The following is a 23,565-nucleotide window of genomic DNA, read 5'->3' on the forward strand; positions in this document are numbered from 1 at the left end:
GTGCCATGTTGTAGGGGCCTTGTTTTTAGAACATTAAAATGAGCTAAGTTTATGAAGTTTTTATTCTGGCCCCTATAACTTGTGCTGTGAGAGGGGACTATTTTTAAGGGGTAAGCTGTAATTTTTATTGATACAATTTTAGTTTACGAACAACTTTTTGGTTGTTTTTTAATCTATGTTTTTTTTTGGAGGTAAGATGACTTAAGAAAAGCCATTTAGCAATTCCCCCCCCCCTTTTTTTTCTGATGATTGAATATTTAAGACACAATGATACTTGCCTCTGGCAGGATGTTGTAGGAGTGCAGTTATGGCAGACCTGGAAGCATTCGTATACTCCAGGCTATGTAATAGCCCGATGGCACCCAGTGTACATGTAGGTATGGCAGATGTCACCAAGGATCAGTTACAGGTTTTGCATTAAGGCCCAGGAGATTTTGGTTCTCTGCTTATATTACAATGTTCTCATAGACAGCTGTTTTGGAGTTGGTGTCTGCTTTGTCTAATATCCTGAATCATGTTTCAAGGCTCTTTTATAGTTACCTACAGAGGTCTTTTGGTCCATTTTGTAGGAGAGCTGATTTCCATAATAATCTTATAGATATAAAACACAGCCCTTTCTTTTTTGGTCCTCCTCATCTTTATCTGGCACATGGGAGTTATGGTTTATCTTCTTTGGTTGCATTGCTGACAGAGCCTAAGCTTTACCCTCTTTTATACATTCTCCCATGCAGTAACAATCACAGAACAGTATGGTTATGTGAACAATATGGATTCTCTCTGGGACACACAGAATTTCTTTTCACCCTAGGATTGTTATGGAACACTTTTCCGCAGCAGTTCCCTGTCCTGACTAACTGGAGGGCTCTAAAGTCGCATTTAGACGTTCCGTGTTCCGCACTGAATGCCTATAACTGACTCCAGCCCCGCCCGGGCAGCATCTGTACTAAGATGCTGGGAGCGGGGGAACTGTATGAATATGCGCCACACTGTCATACAGTTCCCCCACTCCCAGCATCTTATCACAGATGCTGCCTGGGCGAGGGAGGAGGGGCTCCATTACAGGCATTCCATGTCAGTGTTCTATACAGAACGTGTGAATGCTACCTCAGTGGTCAACAAGTGACTTTCATATGCGCTAAGAGGGCAAATACAAAGGGATATTTTAAAGGTAAAAATACTTTAAATGCATTTAGGTAATATTCAGAATGTCCAATTCATCCCCAAAAGGAAGTCAACTTGATTTTGGTAAGATTGGCCAACCATCTCATGAGTATGGGGGCCGACCACGTGTCCAGATATTGGGGAACAGAACAGTTGAATGCCCAATTATTTTCATATTATGGAGATAGGCCACCACCAGAGGTGTTAGGCAGAATAATTTTCCCCTTGTACCTATTCAGAATACATACACGCCTAGTTGAGCATATATGTGTATGGGGAAATAGGAGAGATAAGGCTGTGGCAAATTATTGGCTGAATGACCATTCCTAAAAGAGTGTCTTCTCAATAATTGGCGATCATCCGAAGAGTAAGAAAATGCTCATTATCGGATCTTTTGCTTGGTCAATAAAATCATTACATATGGCAGACAATGATGAAGTAAGGGGCCACAGGAATGATCCAGTGATCATCTCAGCAGCTTGGTCACATATTTAATCAAGCTGTGTGAAGGCTCCGTAAATAAACACTGATCATTAGGATCACTGCTTGTTATCGGGAGCATGTCCACCCTTGTTAAAGAACCTATAGCTGTCGTCTGGTACAGAGGGACAGCGGACCCTCCCTGTGACTGCTTGCAATCTACAGTGTGAAGGGAGGAAGACAGGAGATTATGGCCAGCTTTATTCTGAATTGATGACCATTATGGCGATTTTTGAAACTGTTAAAGGAGATGTCTAGCATTAGAAAGGCATGTCCGCATCTATCCATGGGTTGTGTGTTGTGTGTAAGGGCACTTAAAAAAAATAAATTATTATTATTATTATTAGCTGCCATAACCTGTAGACAGGTGTAAATCTATTTTCTAATTCTGGACAACATCTTTAGTCTGGAAACATCAAAATGTGCACAGAAAACTTCATGTATAAACATTAGGGGAAGAAATTATGTAAAATAATCTGGATTTCCTCTCAGCTTCAGCTCTGCTGGATTTATTAAGAGGTGCATAAACAAATCTGCCACGTCTACCTGCACACAATATTGTGCCCTTTTCCTGCCCACTTGGCGAGCCAGGTACAGACCTGGGAGAAGTCACACAATTTCAGCGTAAAAATCTGCCCCTTTTCACCAGTTTGATCTAGACTTAGATAAATGTCCCTCTAAATGAGAATGAAAAAAAAATAAAGAATTGCATGTCAGTAAATGGCTGTATGGGTTTTCTGTCGTTGGGTAATGGGGGGAGGGTTGGAGAAGTGCCAGTCTGGAGTTGCTACTGTTCATTACTGTGCCAGTTTCTTCTCCTTCTTTCCTTGTATCCAATCTTTCTATAGCTTGTCGGCGGCAGCCTGTGATTGATGTCAGGGCTGGGAGCAAACAGCTGCTGATTTTATGATTACTGCTTCATCTCTTAACCTTTCGAACATTACAGGAATATGTATTCACACCGTCATGCTTAATGGCATTTGATGCAGTACTTGTATCTCAACAGTGATGGATTCTGCAGATCTCTCCATTATCGTCTTCATCTCTGCTAATACTTTTACTGGTATAGATGCAGCCATTGTTTTTATACTGTCATTTTATGTTTTACTATAGACTCTGGAAAACCCATAAATGAGAGCTGTCAGAATCTGTCCATCTGTCTGGATCTTCCCACTATACCCACATATATTTGCATGTACTTGGTTGCAGTATTGAGATATTAATAGTCTTCGGCGCCATTGTATAACATCACACTGTGCAGAAAATCTGCTTCCATTCAAGTGTGTAAACTTACACTTTATATCATTAGATGAGATGCCTATATAACAAATGTGCTTAAAAAATCCTGAACCTGTTCTTGGTTTGATGCAGGGCGCCGTGCATCGGAGTTTGTGGCTGGGCTGTCTGAAAAGAGCATTGTTACCCACATCTGTTGGAATGACAGGTGGCATGCCGGGCCCTTTGCAGCACTAGCAGGAGGAAAGTGTTTTGAATGAGATATAAGATGAAGCTAAAAATGTGTCAAGCAGGAGGAGGGGAGGGGGAGCCGCAGCAGAGCGGTGTTCAGATTTTGCTGACTTTATGTCATTGTCATCAGGCCGGAGCTGCTGTGCTCTGTCGCTCTTCACTAGTCGCTGTATGCTAAACTTTTATACAAACTGCAGGAGAATTTTTAGAGGAAAACTCCTGCCAAAACTTATACGCGCCAGTGGGCATGGAGCGGAATATGGAATCTCTTGGTGCTCTTTGGCCCCTTAAGACTCTGCACTAAGTATGACTTAGTATTCATTTTGGAACGTTCCTTTAAATGCTTTGTCTGCCTCTAACATCCTTGTTTTATTTCCTTTGTTTGGATATAATACGCCGAAAGCCGTGACAGTAAATTCTCTAAAGGGCCAGGGGCCATATGCTTACATATTCTTCTCTTAAGGCAGGGGATGTGTCTCTACAGTCATAGCGTGTGGTTACAAAGATCTGTGTTCCTGTCCCATCCATATTCATGGCAATATGTGAACAAACTCAAACAACCATATCTCATTCCCAGTCTTCAAGATCAGTGGGTTAAAGATGTAAGTGCCTTCTGTTAGTGTAGACTTAGGGAATGTTCACATAGACTGGTCCCGTATGTTTTTTTTTTATGCACTGATTTCCATGTTAAAAACCATAGGGTGTCATATAAGAAATCCCCTAATTCCAATGGAAGATGAGGAATCGTGAGAAACAAAACAGACATGTCACGTCTTTACCTTGCAATTATGTTCTAAAGCTTCCATTAAAATCAATGGGAGCTTCAGTGCTTGCCCCCTCCCTTACACAGAGAAAAAAATGTACCCTAATATATAAAATACATAGAGCCCCTTTAGCGTAACCATTCCTTATAATTAGGAGTGGAACTGATAGGGCAAAATTATAATGGAAAAATTTGCACAATTTTTATGTTTTCAGCCCACTCCTGGTTTTGTTTGAAAAAAGACTGACCAAAAGACTGTCAGAAATACTATGTGTGAACATACCCTTAGGTTGCATTTTCAGTAGTGACTAAAGGTAGCCATATACCATCAATGACCGTTGGCTCAATGATCATTCTCTGACGTTCATCTCTCCCGTCCTTCCTAGGCAAATAAATGTTCTGCATGGCTAGGGGGTAAGAGCAACCAGGCTTCTACCGAGACCACAGGAATTGGGCAGTGAAATTCCATCATGCCTGACCCTTATCTTGTACAACCCCTTTAGGATGAACTACCTGGTGGCAGTTGCTTGATCTGGAGTACATCTCCTAAGTTATCAAACAGCTTTGGTTACATTGTACTATGGGGCTAAACATCGTATTTTAAAGGCCCACCTTCTCTGGCATGTCTGCATGTGCAGCTGCAAGTTAAGAGTTCAGTGGGTGTTCCCTGTAACGCAAAGGTGTCAAACTTGTGGCCCTCCAGCTGTTGCAAAAACAAAGCCTTGGCTTTGACTGTCCAGACATGATGGGAATTATAGTTTTTGCAACTGATATAACACCTGTTCTGTAAAGCATGCTTTCTGCATCCCAATCCCTGTGTGCCCATCTCATTTATCTCCATTATATTACTGAAGGTGCATGGCCTTTAAGTTAGACAACTGTGCAATACACAATTACTGTGCAATATGTAAAGAATGAATGATTCCATAAAGCCTTCTGTTATATCATGTTGCAGGTGTTTGCACAGTTAACAAGATTACATACATGGCCCAGGTGCAGAAGCCTTGTTACATACATACAATTAGTAGTATAAATGATAAGCGTAGAAGAATCCTCGTTACACATGACAGCTGTCTTAAAGTAATTGGAAATTGTCTATGAACGGGTAAATCTCATCCTCGCTACCCCGGACCTTCGTCTAATAACATTTCTTAAATATGATTGGTAAAATCTGATTATATTGCGATATAAAAGACAATACATGGCGGAAAGTGTTGGGCTCTCATTAGAAAAGTAAATGTCAACAATGTAATAGTGAAGATGAACATGTGTAATAACCGGCCCCGATAATCATAAGCTGCACATATCCACCGTATAAATGACCATTTGCTGTGTAGTTTATTAATGACCATTATAAGACTGGTTAAAGGTCTTTCTGTATGAGGGTACGGAGCTTTGAGCTCAGGGGCTGGCTGGCAAATTTTAGCCCGGGGGGCAAGCACACAGCACTGGCCCATAAGTAGCAGGCTGGCGGCCCATCCTTTAAGGACCACTCTGGCCCTTACCTATAACATCTTCGTCATTTGTGAGCAAATATCCTACTGTGCCCTGTGAAGGGATCAGAAGTCACTTTCCTGTATAAGTCTATGGGGCGGCTCAGCGATGACACGGAACGTACCCATAGACAGATGCTAGGAATGCTGGGTGACCTCTATCATACTGAGTATATGATGCTGGAAAGCTGGGTGACCTCCATCATACTGAGTATAAGATGGTGGAAAAGCTGGGTGACCTCCATTATACTGACTACAAATACAAGATGCTGGGAAAGCTGGGGTTTCTGTATTTTTTTTTACAATAGTTTATATCACTTCTGTGGTCCTGTGGGTATAGGCATTCCTCTTTTTAGAACACCCCCCTCGTGTGTGCACCCCCCATTAGTAAAAATAATAATAAACAAAACAACAAACACACATACTTATATGTATCCTCTATGTACTCCTGTATATATGTATCCTCTATGTACTCCTGTATATGTCTCCTCCTGTATATATGTCCCCTCTATGCACTGCTGTGTATGTCTACTCCTGTATATATGTATCCTCTATGTACTGCTGTGTATGTCTACTCCTGTATATATGTATCCTCTATGTACTGCTGTGTATGTCTCCTCCTGTATATATGTATCCTCTATGTACTGCTGTATATATGTATCCTCTATGTACTGCTGTGTAGGTCTCCTCCTATGTGTGCGTGTATATATATATATATATATATATATATATATATATTCACGAGGGAATATGCAATGCAGGAAAATTTGGATCAGTGTAAATATATATATAAATATATATATATATATATATATATATATATATAGATATATATATATATATATATATATATATATATATATATATATATATATATATACACACAGGAGGAGACCTACACAGCAGTACATAGAGGATGCATATATACAGGAGTACATAGAGGAGACATATATACAGCAGTACATAGAGGAGACATATATACAGCAGTACAGAGGAGACATATATACAGCAGTACATAGAGGATGCATATATACAGGAGTACATAGAGGATGCATATATACAGGAGTACATAGAGGATGCATATATACAGGAGTACATAGAGGAGACATATATATAGGAGTACATAGAGGATATATGATGTATCCTCTATGTACTCCTGTATATATGTATCATCTATATACTTCAGTATATATGTCTCCTCTATGTACTACTGTATATACTGTATGTATCATCTATATACTTCTGTATATATATCTTCTCTATGTACTCCTGTATATATGCATACCCCCCAACTTTTGCTGGGGGGAAAGAGGGACATAGCCACGCCCATAACTGCGCTCTATGACCCCATAGCCACATCATCTATTACCATTATATAAGTAACAAATATTATCACCACTCCTTCACCACATACGGTAGTTACTTATACCACCATACCACTGGTGCCTTCATCTAGGTAGGGTGTAGTAGTGGAGGTATAGTGAATAAGGGGTGTAGTAGTACAGGTAAAGATGAGGGGTGAGGTAGTACAGGTATAGATATGGGGGGTATTAGTAATACAGATGAGGGGATTAGTAGTAGTAGTAGTACAGGTAAAGATGAGGGGTGTAGTAGTAGTACAGGTAAAGATGAGGGGTGTGGTAGTACAGGTATAAATGAGGGGTGTATTAGTAGTACAGATGAGGGGGATTAGTAGTAGTAGTACAGGTATAGATATGGGGTGTATTAGTAATACAGATGAGGGGATTAGTAGTAGTAGTACAGGTATAGATGAGGGGTGTAGTAGTACAGGTATAGATGGGGGTGTAGTAGTAGTACAGGTATAGATGAGGGGTGTAGTAGTAGTAGTACAGGTATAGATGGGGGTGTAGTAGTAGTACAGGTACAGATGAGGAGTGTAGTAGTAGTACAGGTATAGATGGGGGTGTAGTAGTAGTACAGGTATAGATGAGGGGTGTAGTAGTACAGGTATAGATGGGGGTGTAGTAGTAGTACAGGTATAGATATGGGGTGTATTAGTAATACAGATGAGGGGATTAGTAGTAGTAGTACAGGTATAGATGAGGGGTGTAGTAGTACAGGTATAGATGGGGGTGTAGTAGTAGTACAGGTATAGATGAGGGGTGTAGTAGTAGTAGTACAGGTATAGATGGGGGTGTAGTAGTAGTAGTAGTAGTAGTACAGGTATAGACGAGGAGTGTAGTAGTAGTACAGGTATAGATAAGTGGTGTAGTAGTAGTACAGGTATAGATGGGGGTGTAGTAGTAGTACAGGTATAGATGGGGGTGTAGTAGTAGTACAGGTATAGATGAGGGGTGTAGTAGTAGTAGTACAGGTATAGATGAGGGGTGTAGTAGTAGTAGTACAGGTATAGATGAGGGGTGTAGTAGTACAGGTATAAATGAGGGGTGTATTAGTAGTACAGATGAGGGGGATTAGTAGTACAGGTACAGATGTGGGCTGTAGTAGTACAGGTAAAGATGAGGGGTGTAGTAGTAATACGGGTATAGCTGAGGGGTCACTGGGGGAAACTGGGGGAGCTGGGGGTGTATGGGGCAAACTGGGGGAGCTGGGGGTGACTGGGAGAGCTGGGGGTGTATGGGGCAAACTGGGGGAGCTGGGGGTGACTGGGAGAGCTGGGGGTGTATGGGGCAAACTGGGGGAGCTGGGGGAGACTGGGAGAGCTGGGGGTGTATGGGGCAAACTGGGGGAGCTGGGGGTGACTGGGAGAGCTGGGGTTGTATGGGGCAAACTGGGGGTGACTGAAGGGGGACTGGGGACAGTTGGAGTTGACTGAAGGGGGACTGGGGCAGACTGGGGATGACGGAGGGGAAATGGGAAAGACTGGGGGTGACTGAGGGGGACTGGGGCAGACTGGGGGTGATTGAGGGGCACTGAGGCAGACTGGGGGTGACTCTAGGGGGACTGGGGCAGCTGGGGGTGATTGGGGCAGGAGTGCACATAGCCCTCCTCCTCTTCCTCTCACCCTGGCACACAAGTTCCTCTCCCCGCCACACGTGCAGGTCCCCGGTCTTTGAAGGAGGCCGCAGGGACTGTAGTGGTGATATCACCACTACAGTCCCTGCGGCCTGCTCCAGAGACCGGGGACCTGCACGTGTGGCCAGGAGGGGAGCAGGACGTGATATTTATAGCTCAGGCAGGTCAGTCGCAGCTCTGTTAGGCGGACTGCCCGACCGCCCTGCACCTCACCTCCGGCCCGACACTCCACGCACCGCCATAAGCCCGCCATGCACCTCACCTCCACGCCGCCCGCTTGACCTGCACCTCTTGCCCGGCCGCCAACCCGACAATCCATGCTGCTCCGCCTGCAATGATTTTTTGTGAAAATTTAATTTAAGATTTTCACAAAAAATCTAATCGATTCTAACCTTCTGGGCGAATTAATTTGATTACTCACCCAGCCCTAATTCCTCTGTATGTCTCCTCTTGTATATATGTATACTCTATGTACCCCTGTATATATGTCTCCTCCTGTATATATGTATCCTCTATATACTCCTCTGTATGTCTCCTCCTGTATATATGTATCCTCTATATACTCCTCTGTATGTCTCCTCCTGTATATATATATCCTCCTGTGTATATGTATCCTCCATGTACCCCTGTATATATGTCTCCTCCTGTATATATGTATCCTCCTGTATATATGTATCCTCTATATACACCTCTGTATGTCTCCTCCTGTATATATGTATCCTCCTGTATATATGTATCCTCCATGTACCCCCGTATATATGTCTCCTCCTGTATATATGTATCCTCCTGTATATATGTATCCTCTATATACTCCTCTGTATGTCTCCTCCTGTATATATGTATCCTCCTGTGTAGGTCTCCTGTATATATGTATCCTCTATATACTCCTGTATATATGTCTCCTCCTGTATATATGTATCCTCCTGTATATATGTATCCTCTATATACTCCTCTGTATGTCTCCTCCTGTATATATGTATCCTCCTGGGTAGGTCTCCTGTATATATGTATCCTCCTGTGTAGGTCTCCTGTGTATATGTATCCTATATGTCAGGGATAGGGAACCTTGGCTCTTCAGCTGTTGCAAAACTACAACTCCCATCATGCATGGACAGCCTATGGCTGCCCAGGTATGATGGGAGTTGTAGTTTTGCAACATCTGGAGAGCCTTGGTCCCCTCCCCCTGCCCTATGTCCTGCTGTGTAGGTACCTGGCTTTCTGCAGACACCATCTTCTCTGTCTTCAGGCTCTTCTAGCCCAGACACAGGAGAACGAGCTGGGAGGAGAGAGCGCACTCTGGTGGCCGGAGGAAGATACTGCGTACAGCAGTTTGCTTTTTACCATAAGCCTCATAGGCTTATAGAAAGCATAATGGCCATAAAGGGGGCGGGGCTTAACGTAATGGGGGGGGCGGGGCTTCAGCGGCCGCTTCCATCACAGTCCGGATCCACAGCAAGCCACAGGTAAATAAAACTGAAGAGGCCGGGGCTGTAAGCAGGGGAGGCGCTGAGGACTCCAGCCAGCTGTCAGCAGCCATGCGGCCCTGACAGCTGGGGGAAGACCAGCCCGGGGGGCATATGCCCCCCTGCCCCCCGGCCCAGCCCGCCCCTGACAAACTCTGTACTAAACTGCAGGTGAGGTAGCCAGAGGCCAATTTGACTCTATCACCCAAGGGCCCAGAAACACCTAGAGCCGGCCCTTCTACCTCAGGCTGTCTTTTAGGTTTTAGTTTTTTTTTTCATTTAAAATTCAGCTTGTTTCCAAAACCATCTAGATTTACTCTCTTTTCTTACATCCTTTGCCATGTTGGATCACTATTGACTTTGTACAGTTTCAGGATACTTCTTTCCGCCAGGATTACCCTACAGAGATACAGGTCAGGTCATCTTGTCTGTCACCGTTATGACAGCAAACATTTCAAGCGTCTCTTTTGTAGATCAGATCACCCACCGCAAATCAGATAGTGTTGAGGGAAGTGTACTGTTCAATTTGTTGACATAAAAGCAGAGTGTTCTCTCTCTCTCTTTTTTTTTTTTTTTCCCCCTTCAGAAATTGGCCACCCACGGTTCCATTAGGCCATCTCTATCTTCCTTTAAGTCGACAGGGTAAAAATGTGAAGTTTACCCTTGTAACATGTGTCCAGTGTTTTGTTGTGTTTGTTGAATGCGAAAGAAAATTCTTTATAATAGTGATTCTTTCCTTAGTAGCCAACCTATAACAAGTGTCAGAGTTCTACGTCTTGTCAACAGATGAAGGTGGAATAAGATGAGGACCAGAGGAGTCTTGTGAATGTTTTTATCAAAAAGTTTTTTCACTTTTCCCAATGTGTGTCTCAATCTCAGTTTTTGCTTCTTTTGATCTTTGATGAGAATCTTTACTTCTCCTTTTACGTAAATGGAAACTTCATTGCTTGCACTTATATTACCGGCCCTATATAACTGGCCTAAAACAGAAGTTATATTATTTGTGAACATAGAGATATCTGTAGGAGAGGTATTAAACTTTTTTTTGTTGAAATACCTTGGGTTGGGTGGCAAAATTTATGCACTGAAACCTAGTTTACTTAAAGTCGGCCGTAAACATCAAATTCACATCGGTCACTGTGACATTTAGTCTTGCACAGCATGTGGCTGTGAACATTCCATTCCCGTGTAATAGAAGGCAACGATCAGCCCACACTGTTCATGCTGAAATACAAACGACTGCTAGCAGCGATCTGCTGCCGTCGCTCCATGGAAAAGGAGCGGCAGCAGCAAAATGCCGCTATACCCTATGGGCTGCCCAGACGATCTAGCAATCACCCAGGCAGCCCCTCCCCCCCGCAGCTCCCCGCCATCCCCCCCCCCCCCTCACTTGCCCTCTCACTGCCGTTGCATGTAATAGCGGTGGCAGCGAACAGGGACGAGGAGCAAACGAGCACTGTAAGCGATCATTTGCTGCTCTATGCCTCTCCGAATAATAGGGGCTTAAGGCTATGTTCACTTAACGATTTTGATACTCAAAATAATGGCTGTTGTTTTGATTACCAAATAACAGCTGTTATTCAACATACATAGGGGACTGTCATTGCAATGACAGCCTTTGGTACGTTATTTAAGTTAAGATTGAAAAGACGGATGGCAAAAAAAAAAAAATCTGTGTGTGGACAACTTAAAATAACGGGCATTGCTTGCTAAATAGTGGCCACCAATAAATGTCCTAAACATTAATTTGACAGCTGATGCGAACAACGGTCATTATTCTATCCTTTGTGTGAACGGCCATTGTTTCCGTATTTTACAAGAAAAAAAGACAGAGTGTGAACATAGCCTGTATCAGATTGGGCATATACATTTGAAAAATTGGTTACCCCCAAAAAGTCCCATTACCTTTTTAATGTACATTGATCAGTTGAATTTTTGAAATGGCCAAAATTGGGCAAAGTGTGTGGGCAGCTTTAGGGCAGGTATGTCACTTACCATTGATTGTAGCAAGACATCTGCCTGTATAAGGTTGCCCCCTTGAAGTGTGTATTGTATTCTTTGTTGGTATTTTTTTTTACGTCTTTTGACTTCCTAACTTGACCAAATAATGTGTCTCTTATCAGACTTTCCAAGGCAGAATGAGCTGGTAGGGCCCTTCAATAACCCTTCTCCCACACTAACGAGAGAAACACTGATTCTGTTACTGTTTCTATGCTAGAACAGTGCCATTATAAAAAAAAATGTTGTGCCCCACCACTCAGAAGCAATGCGGGTTTTCTTTTCAGATTTTTTGCGAAGTTAAACTTTTTTTTACCCCTTTATTAGGCACAAAAAGGAAATATTCATGGCGTGTTGCCCAAGCTAAATCTGAATCCGCACATACAAAAACATCACGATATATTTGTCTTTTGTGTAACCTCTGACTCAGAATAATCTGACTTTTTAGTGTCTTATGACTACTTTAAAATTTGATGTTTGTGATGCTGTTTGAACATATTAGATGCTAGGATGACTACAGAAACATGCGTGGCTTACTTGTAGATTGTTTTACAATATATCTAATGGGCTAACCTGACTACATTGAATGGATCTTAGGCTACCATGTTGCTCTAAATGAAAACCATAATACACACAGATATGGAACACAGAGGCGCTGAACCCCAACTTACCCTAATCTATAGTATGAAGAGGGAATGTCATTCCTTGGTGTTACAAATACCTATATGTATCTACTGCAATGGGGGTTAGTGGTGTTGTGTCCTAGTTCCACAGACATGGCTGCTGGCTGTGCTCACAGCAAAATCTATGAACCCTCTATTCAGCTAACACCCCATCTCTTTTCTACTGGCAACAGAAAGTATCCCTTACAGCCTGTCTAGAAGAATTATGCTTTTGAACAACGACACACATCTCGACACAATGAAAGAAACACTCTTCTAAAGCCCCTTTTATATGGATCGAACGTTGCTAGAAATGCTCCTTCAGCCAATAATTGGCTTGTGTAAAAGTTTCAGCGATCCGCCTAATATGGAACCACCCGAAACACTGAAAAGTTTCATTGCAGTTACCATCGGTGATCGATGGCTGCATGACTTTGCTGGTAATATGGCAGTGTTACTGGCACTGTACCTGGGGGAGGTGATGTCTGGATGTGGTAGCTGCAATATGGGATCATACCCCTACAATACACACCTAGTTGTATGGTGATCTATAATTGTCTATAATGCTGCAAGATGGAGAAATCCCGATAGCCAGAGAGCCAATGTGACTTGAAAGGCCAAAACCTTAAGGAAATTATTTCTGTTGTTGTATAGAAAACTATTTATTGCATAACAGCTAAACAAATCAGGAGTGGGGGTGTCTGATGGATTCCAAAAGCATATAGTAATTTGTCCACTCCTCTGCTAGGAAATGCCTCACAAGGACAATCGATCACTATGTTTTTGGTTATATAAGCTGAGAAAGAACTGCCAAGAGTGTGACTCTGCTTATTAATAAAAAAACATAAGCTGGTCCGACAATGTACAACCCATTAATACTCCTCGGCCCCCATGGACAAACAGTAACCAATACTTGACTACATATAAACAGCATGTAGAGATTACTGTAGATGGTGTGAACCTTGTAAGCAACCCCCATGGGAAGTTTAACTGGAACCGTGTATGTAATTGCATTGAAAGCGGAGAACCTGACCAGTGTTCTGCTATAGTCTTCCATGATCTGGCGTGTAAGAGTAAACCGATGGTTGGTAAAGACTGTGATCTCGGTGAATGAACCTAAAACACAAATCACATTTTATAAATAGCAATAGTACTCAGACTGTACAATGCTCTCAACATATAGACCTTCAAAGAGCTTATTCTAATGTTTTTTTTTTTCCTTAATGGGAATATACAACTTCGCAAACATTTTTCTTTTGCTCTAATTGCAGCCTTGCAAATAGTCTTGGCTAAAGCGATTCTCCATGTCGCATATCACTACATGCACAATGCATCTACACTCAAGTTAAAAGTTTTGAGATCACAGGAGGCCCCAGAGGTTGGACCACCTGCTCCCCCCCCCCCCCCAATTTCTTTCCTATTCTGCCCATACTTTTCATACTCTGAATAGGGCATAACCACCCTAGATTGGAATACTCTTTTAACAAAAAAGTGATTACAGAGCGTTCCTTCAAGCTGTAATCTGTGGGTAAACCTGGCAGTAAGTGTTCTGCTTCCCCCTAAACAAGCATATAAATAATATATAAATGTAAATAATATACAGGGCCCATACAGGTCAGTTGGTTGAACAACAGGACAGGTTCCCCAGAAAGAGACATAATTGTTGACATAAGGGTCCCAAACAGTTATCCCCTCTATTAACAAGAATTTGAGAATAGGGTATTTGATAATGGGTTTTCTAAACTGATCAACCCATTCAAAAAATGCTGTCATATATACAGATCCTAAATAGACCTATGAATTTCCATAGTAACAGACTACAAAGAAACCACATGTAGTCTGATACTAAAGTCATTTTGCCTTCCATTTTCACCTACCAAATGCATCTGGTAGAACATGACTTTTCCATTCTCCTGTAGCGCCTCTACAGGGCAGATGGAGCATTTCATCATGAGTCAATAGGCCATCCATGTAATACATATACGTATCAGTTCATCCAGATGCAAAGATGCTCTTTGTAGCCATTCTCCACCCTGGCTGACCAACATAAACCATGAATGATCCCTTATAATAACAGGAATATCATTTTGCCTTTCCTTGATTCTTTAGACTGCTTGTTCAGCTTTCTGAGGAGCTTACTCTGCTCCTCTGTCTCTTCATTTCAGTCATGAATCCAGAATCTCAGCATCCAGAACCAAGGGCATAACTAGAAACGTCTGGGCCCTATAGCAAACTTTTGATTGGAGCCCCCTGCTTTTCCAACTGACCACAAAGCCATCAAGTATAGTCATAACTGCATGTGCTTGACAGGAGTGCTTTCAGTTAAAGGGACATTTTTAAAAGGTTTTATATATTGCTTTTAAGATTTAACAGTAAAAGGCATAAACTAATAGCAACAGAGACAAAACATCCATACTAGTAAGTAAAAGGCTACAGCAGTAGTACATTTCAACCCTCAGATCAATGGGAAATATGCAGGTCAACCTCACTATTATACAGCGGCCTATGCAACAGAGTGCCTAACAAAACGAGGGTGGCCAGGATGTGGCATCAAGGTATAAACTAAATCCAAGTCCTCAACACTCCATTCACCCTCCATTTGATTGGGAGCTGTGCCTCACCCCTCAACCCAGCTAAAGTTGTTTTGGCAGATAACCACGGTTCCCAAATGTGATAGAACCTTTAAGGGGTGCCTCTTGCCGAATATGTAGCATTATACATTTCCAAACGTCATCTACCAGTTTCAGCCAGTGGGACAAAGTAGGACGCTTAGGAGGTTTCCAATTCAGTAGAATTGTTTTACTGGCATAATATAGCATAAACCTTTACAGAATACGGCTATATTTAGTAGGTACCAAATCATTTACCAGACCAAGCAGACTATTTTCCGGTGTGCATACTCCCGGAAGCCCCAACTCCGCATTCAGTAAGTGATGCACTTTGGACCAGAAGTTTTAAATGACTGGACAAAGCCAAATCATATGGATCCATGTACCCTTCCCCCCACCACACCTAGAGCAGGTGTCCACTGAAAGCATGCCCATCCACACTAATTTAACTGGGGTAAGGTACACTAGTTAAAGGGACATTTACAGAACCCAGGGGTCCCATTTGGCCACCTGGTGATGCAAAGGATTACAGCTCAGGGGGCCCAGTGTATTGCAGGAGCAGCTAATGGGGCCCCCTGATGTGGCGGGCCCCATAGCAGCCGCTATGGCTGCTACAGTGGTAGTTATGCCCCTTCCAGAACCTTAACGGTTAAAACTTCTGATGTGTCATTATGTCAAAACTTTAGGTATACTTGAAGGGAAATCTAGATTTCAATGTGTCATGCAGAGGTCCATGTGTATGTTGCCAGTCACAGACCATCCTGCGACGAATCTGAGGAGCCTATGTAGAAATTGCTGTATTGAGCGTTTATCCGGCAAGTAAAAGAAGTTAACTGGGAACATTCCATAAACTCAGGCTATTTTCATTTTTTTTACTTTTTTTTTAACTTTTTTTCAACTTCAAATACAATCTGCAGCAAACACTTTAGCTGTGAATATGTGAATCAGTGTTGTAACAACACGGACACTTTTTTATGCAAAATGTATTTGCTTTGCTCCTTTTCGAAAGCAAACATTGTGGGTTTGTTTCAAGTGAGGTTTGTAATCATTGTACACATCCAGACGGCTTAGAAAACCCTTTGATTTTGCCATCTGCCGAGCGTGTGTCCAGCAAACAGCTTGTCACTTTATTCAGGAGACAGTGGGGGGAAGGTTGGCTTCACACCTCCCTACCCACCCTGTCTCTTCTGTCTCTTTCCAGCCCTGCTTTAAATATTTGTTCAAATCCAAAGCAATTACCTAGAGAATGCCAGTCCTGACATATTATCAGATAATGCGTACAACAAAGGAGGAGATAAGATGGCTGCATTGCAATGATAGGATGCTGATACGAGACCCTTGTATGTAGTCAGAACCCTGCAGTGCAATACTGAGTTTCCATTGAAACCCTTCCTATTAAAGGGGTTGTCTTTTTGAGACAAATGTAAGCTGGTTAGTCAGTCAGCTGATGCCTGATTTTCCCTGCAGCGGCCTCTGGAGGAGAGGCATAGTATTACATGCCAGCCATTAAAGGGGTTGTCCAGCTAAAATCTATTTCTTTTAAATCAACTGGTTTCAGAAAGTTATATAGATTAGTAATTTACTTCTATTTAGAAATCTCAAGTCTTCCCATACTTATCAGCTGCTGTATGTCCTGCATAAAGTGGTGTATTCTTTCCAGTCTGACACAATGCTCTCTGCTGCCACCTCTGTCCATGACATGAACTGTTCAGAGCAGCAGCAGCAGCAAATCCCCATAGAAAACCTCTCCTCCTCTGGCATTGTGTCAGACTGGAAAGAATACACCACTTCCTGTAGGACATGCAGCAGCTGATAAGTATGGGAAGACTTAAAATTTTTAAATAGAAGTAAATTACAAATCTATATAACTTTCTGAAACCAGTTGATTGAAAGAAAAAGATTTTCGCTGGATAACCCCTTTAAACTGAATGGGATGGGCAACTGTGTGGTGCATGGATAAGCTAGGTCTGCCTTGTCTCATCCCCAGAGTTTACCTTGTCCACTCTGTCTCCTAGAGTAGGCATTGTGTCTCATTGTGTCTCTTTTGTCTCATAGGATACACATTGTAGGCCTTGCCAGCTCTGTCTCACACCCAGTCCAGTCTGTCATACACAGTAGACCTTATACAGTAGCCATGGGTCGTAAAGTGAAAACTTTCTACTACCTTCTGGGTTATACAAGGGTTTCTGAATAGAGTACTCCCTTCTGTGATGTCCACAAACTATAAGGACATTATGCCACTTCCCCATCACCATTATGTAGGATTTTTATGTTTATTGCCCAGCTTAGATGTAGCAGAACAAAATTTTTCATGATGATATAGTATGTGTTATCTGTGGATTTCCACGGGGTAAACTTTTTCACAGTGCCAAAAAGAAAGCATCAAGTGACCAATTCAGCTCTGCTATCCCTGCATATCTGAATATTCATCATAATTTTTATACTAGTAGAAATCTTGCGAGCATTTTCCCAGCATATTGCTCTGTTTGCCACCTCCGTAATTATATGTTATGAAGCTGAAGACTTGTGCCTTTTAATACTATTATTTTAATTTAAAATGATTTGCATCCTCCTACCAGAGAATAAATATTTAAACCTCACTGTCAGGATTGGGGGTGGCTGTAGATATGTCTGCACTAGGCCGTTTTGGATGCTTTTATTGCTGGAAGGAGTTCTGTGTGCGTCACCACCCGATATCCCACCCAGTTTCTGCAGGAAGAATTAATGCACCCTTGTCTCAGCGTTATAGTGACTTAATATGAATGATTGCTTGGCACACATTACCTATATACGTAAGACCATTGTAGCTGGAGTAGTTGGAAAACTTGGCTGTCAAGTTCAACCTGTCTTACACGTGTTTGTCTGGTTTTGTAGATACAATAGTCTATAGAATTGTTCTGTACTGCGTATGATGATACACTTGTACTAAGCTCGGTATGATCTATCTATCTATTTCCTATCTATCTATCTATCTATCTATCTATCTATCTATCTATCTCCCTTCTATCTATCTATCTATCTATCTATCTATCTCCCTTCTATCTATCTATCTATCTATCTATCTATCTATCTATCTATCTATCTATCATCCTTATTGCTCTCTAGTTATAGGTATCATTCTTTATTTACAAACATTATTTTGTCTATCTCTTTGTCTACGTATAATTTTATCGTTGTCATTGTTCTATGGTTTAAACTATTATTTTGTCTATTTAATGGAAAGTCTTCTCCATCATTCTGTAGTTCTAGGCTTCATTGTAGTCGAGCTATTATTCTGTGTGTCTACTTATCTCTATTTATATACACGTCTAGGCAACTAGCCATGTCTGGTGTTCTATAATATCTGGTGTTCTATAATTTGCCTATCCATGGATTGTATTTACTCTATCTATGTATGGATTGTATTACTATCTCTGTATCAATCTGTTTACCTACTACTCTCTATATCTGTCTATCTATCTATCTATCTATCTTCATATCTATCTATCTATCTATCTATCTATCTATCTATCTATCTATCTATCTCCTATCTATCTATCTATCTATCTATCTATCTATCTATCTATCTATCTTCTATCTATCTATCTATCTATCTATCTATCTATCTATCTATCTATCTATCGTACAGTATCAATTCATTCTACTTTGGTAATTCATGGGCTTCCTCTGTTTTCTTTGCCAGCAATACTTCCCTCTCACTTCTCATAGTGAAGTAGTGCGGGAAGGACTCCGGCAGCTCCTTGATGCTGTTTGGGTTATGACTGCAAGATGCAAAGGACAATTTCCTATCTGTGAAGTAGCTCACACTTCATCCCAGCACCAGGGATGACTTTTGCTTCTGCACTGAACTTATATGAGATACTTTATTAACAAGCCTTTGGATTGCCCTTGACAACTGTCTGAGGGTGTTACATTTGTGATCATTCGTTCCTAAATAAAATATTGTGTGTCAAAGGGCCGGAGTTGGTTTTCTCTTGCTGAGGGCAATACAGCTACTGAGTGTTGTCTGAAGCTGACAGCTGGTGTCATTGTCCCCTCCCTGTGGTTGTGTGTCATAGACCAGATGTTAGATCATCTGAGCCCTCGCTCTCACAGTGTGGTAGGACTTTGTCTAGTGAGGGTTTCAGGGGTAAGGTTGTTCTGTAGTTGAAATGTATCGGCAGATCGTTTCTTTATATTTTTTTTATAGTTTATATTTTAAAGTCATACATGATGAGAATTTATTCAGTGAACATCACAAGGTTTCTTAACCATCTACATGTACGTTTGTAATATTATCAGCCATATATACAGTAAGATGGTTAGAGCCAATGTGTATGTCCGGCTTTAGACTCTTTGTTATGGGGGAAGGTTAGGTCTTGTTCCTCTGGAACTTCAGGTGCAAGGAGACCACGTCCCAATTCCACAACATAAGCAAACCCATTGTGTCCTATTAGTTTTGTTTTTTTAGATTTGTTTGTAGTTTACTTTCGATTAAATCTGATACAATTTCTGTTTTAATGCTGATTTTTTTTCTCCCCGTCTTGTAGGCACAACACGCCCACCTAGAGAAGGAGAAGTCCCTGGTGTGGACTACAGATTTCTGACAGTACAGGAGTTTTTGGCACTGGAACAGAGTGGAACTCTACTTGAAGTTGGGACATATGAAGGTATGTGCACAAGGTTTAAAGGGATTGTCTACAATTCTGCAGAATACCCCCCCCCCCCCCCATGCTTATGTTTCCACCCTTTCCATTGAAGAGTTGCCATACTAGAAACATTCCATGAGCTAGAAAGACATTGTTTCTAGTCCATTTCTTTTAATTGTGGAAACCCCGTTTGAAGGAAACCTGTCAGGTCGCAAGGCCACTTTGTGAGGCTCAAGTGACTTGATAGGTCAGGACAAGTCAGTTCCTGTGCTGTTTTCCTGAGCACTTCACAATCACACAGAGTGGAGAAAATGACTTGATCGTTGTTGTGACTGTCGTGACTTCTCCCTGCATTCATTCAGTCACCACTACCTGGGTGAAAGGTAACTGAAGCCATGGCATGGCCGCAGTGCGTAAGTAATTTACTCCTCTCTGCAGGACTTTAGAGCACTCAGAAGAACAGCGATGGAGCACTCTTCTCCTGACCTGTCAGATTCTGGGGCCACTTTTTGAGGCACCAAAGACCTGGCAGATTCTATGAAGGTCCTTTTAGGCTACAGGTGGCCATACATTTTCAATAATCCTTTCCCGATTATCAATTTAGGAAAGTTATCTTTCTCGTCCTCCCTATATATGATGTTTGACATGACCAAATGCTCATGTGTTCTCTTTGGGAGAGGTAAGCAATACAGACATACTGACATTTGCTTATCTATCCCAGAACAATAGTGTTAGATTATAAAAATCCAACATACCTGATCTTCTGTCCATTAGCATTATCTGTCAGAGTAGAGTCAGAAGGCTGTTATACACCTGGTCGCCAGTGGGTTCAGACAACTTTTAGTTTCAGGTGTATTTCTGACATGGTTTTTGCCAAATACCCACAACTGTTTGAACTCTGCTGTGAAAATTGTCAAGGCTTAAACTCAAAAATTTGAATATTAAAAACCTTATACACATATGTACACTGTCTCAGAAATGCAAATCAGATATTGTACTTTAGAATACGCTAGGCTGTAAAGATCATTGCAAAAGAATGAACCCTGGCCTTGAATGAATGTTTTAAGGCTGTCACTATAGGGTAAGGGAGGAGGATTCCTGTATCTGAGGGTAAAGGTAGCTGTCCTTTATGTGCCTCAGTTCCCATCCGCTTGCTCTGTTTGCAGTTTACATCTGCTGGGTCGAGTCCTTTGCGATATAAACTATCCATTTTACAATTTTCCTATAGAATAATTCATTGGAATCTGTGTCTCTCAGCAGACCTGCCTACAAGATAATTAAACCATTTGCAAACTCTTGTAATTTGTTAATGTGATTGTAAAATTGCAGACTGAAATTTCGGAAATGGAATTCCGAACACTGTGTCCTCATAAAACCTTGCCTAATTGTCCAGGCTAAACATGAATTTCTTCAGTGTCTGCCTGCTATGGAAGGCAAAAGTAGTGTTGAGAAACAAATCAACATTGATGACTTTCTGCAGTAGGAGCGTCACATGGCATCACGCCACTGTGACCAAGCTTGCGTATTCCTCAACGTTCTACTATCTGATATGTTGAGTGAAGCAATATTGATATCTGGTGCTCACTCATAACACTCAAGGGAAAAAACTTGTTGGCAATGATCCTTTCAGTCAGCATTTTCTTAAAGTCGGCATAGTGTCCTTAGATGGTTGAGCTCTGGCATCTGGTAGAGCCTAAACAGTTAAAAGGTTATTGATCCTTTAATTAAAAAAAATAATAATAATTTTTTGAGGCCTCAACATGTCACTCACCTTGTTGATCCTGCAGCAATCTAGCACAGAAGCTATGGTGGATATCCCTGTTTTGTTTGTTTACTTGTGGTTGACTTGACTACTACAGCCAATAAGTGGCCAAAGTGGTCACATGTCATATTACTGGTATCATGGCTTCCATACCTGACTAACAATGCTAATAATACTGCACGTAACTGCTGAGGCTGGGTGCAGTGGTCAAAATTGGCCATACACATTACCCAGCCAAACACACAGATTTCAGCAGATTCTTAAGTGTATGATCCTGTTCTGACTGGCAGATGTCAAGAAAGAATATTGTTAAGACCCATTTATGCTACGTTTACACTAAGCGATAATTCGCCCAATCGATTGTTTAACAATTTGGTTTTTATAACAATCAGCGTTTAGATGAATAAATCGTTAGAAAAATAGTTTGTAAATTGAGAAAAATCATAAGCAAACGTAAGAAAAATCGTTATTGCGATCGTTTTTAAGATCGCTTAAGCCCATCTTTTACATAGGGTAAATCGGTGAAAGACTGTTTACACTAAGTGATCTGCAAATTTTCAGTGATGAACGATTTAAGAACATGTTAAAAGATCAAAATGAACGATTTCTCGTTCGTCATTTGATCGTTTGCTGTGTTTACGCTGTACGATTGTCGCTCGAATGCTATCGTTTATGCCAAAATTCGAACGATAATCGTTCCGTGTAAACACAGCATTACATAGGTAAATGGACTCTTGATAATGAGGCCGGGTCATGTAAACGATTGCTGGATGCTGGACATGCTGATAATGATTTCAATGAATGATGTGATCAGCCATAGATCAAGCATTTTCTTGTTGATTGGGGGATCATTGCCCTTTCACATGGGCTATTAATCGGGGTGGAAACATCTCTAGGAACGCTTATCCAGCCATCAGCTGGTGTAAGAGGGCCTTTAGGCATGTTGGATTTTAACATGTCCAGTGCTATTGTTCCCAGGGAGATAGGTGTCTTGCATGAGGTAATGAGGTAGTGCCAGTTGTTTCTTTGTTATGGGAAAGAGTTCTGATGTTATCACCTAAAAGGCAGGACGCCCATGTGTGCAAATAACGCCCAGTCCATTGTTATGTAGCAAACATGGATAAGCCATACCCAACAACAGGATATTTATTTTTTGCTGGCCACCCATAGGAGATAAATGTATGATTGCTTGACTGATAGGTGTCTTAGGGTCCTATTCCACAGGCCGACCAGGGCCCTATTAATAATGTAAACGAGCGCCGATCTGCTAGATTGGCACTCGTTTACTGAGCCTATTCTACGGCCCGATAATCATTTAGTGAAGGCTGCAGGAACATTACCTTGTTTTAAACACCATACATTACCTAGCATGTTGCAGGGCTCCTCCTGCGCTCCTTCTTCCTCCTGTTCCAGCGCACAGCAGCAGCTTCGGTGCGGCCTGTTAGCTGACAGACTGCTCAGCCAATTACTGGCCGCGGCGGTCCTGGTCAGCGCTCGCTTGCTCGTCATTCCCTGCTCACTGCCGGTGCTATTACACGTGTTGGCAGAGAGCGGGTAAGAGCCGGAGGGGGGGGGGGGGGCTGCCCGCTTGATCGTCTGGGCTGTCCATAAAAGGGAGCAGCAGTCTGCTGCCGCAGATCCTATTACATGGGACGGTGGCAGCATATTGCTGCTATCATGATCTTTCTTTTTTTTTCAACATGTTGAAAGACAACGATCAGCCAACATCGTGCATGTTGGCTAATCACTGTCCTCTATTATTTAACCTTATCATGTCCGTAACGGCCAATAATCTCTTTGTGTAATAGGGCTTTTAGTCATCTAGTCCCGTTGAAACTTTACACCTCTACTTTATGCTGCGTTTACACGGAGCGATAATTCGCCTGATCATACGATTAACAATTTTGAAGTAACTTTTCTTTTTTTATAACGATCAGCATTTAGACGGAACAATGTAATGTACGTTTTGCGATCGCTTAAGCCTTTTTCACACATAGGTTAAATTGGTGATCAACTGTTTACACGGAGCGATCTGTAAATTATTTGCGATCAACGATTTAAGAACATGTTATAAGATCAAAA

General features: G+C 41.8%; 1 protein-coding gene across 7 annotated transcripts in view; it reads left to right on the forward strand.

Moving 5' to 3' along the window:
* MAGI1 (membrane associated guanylate kinase, WW and PDZ domain containing 1) overlaps positions 1-23,565 on the forward strand; it is a 432,174-nt gene that overhangs the window by 302,122 nt on the left and 106,487 nt on the right. For all 7 annotated transcript variants that reach the window (XM_069966917.1, XM_069966921.1, XM_069966920.1 and 4 more), the window contains exon 3: positions 19,623-19,742. In XM_069966917.1, coding sequence (XP_069823018.1) covers positions 19,623-19,742 — 120 coding nt within the window. The remainder of the gene's footprint in view (positions 1-19,622; positions 19,743-23,565) is intronic.

The sequence above is a fragment of the Dendropsophus ebraccatus genome, chromosome 4 (assembly GCF_027789765.1).
Source record: "Dendropsophus ebraccatus isolate aDenEbr1 chromosome 4, aDenEbr1.pat, whole genome shotgun sequence".
NCBI classification, from domain to species: domain Eukaryota; kingdom Metazoa; phylum Chordata; class Amphibia; order Anura; family Hylidae; genus Dendropsophus; species Dendropsophus ebraccatus.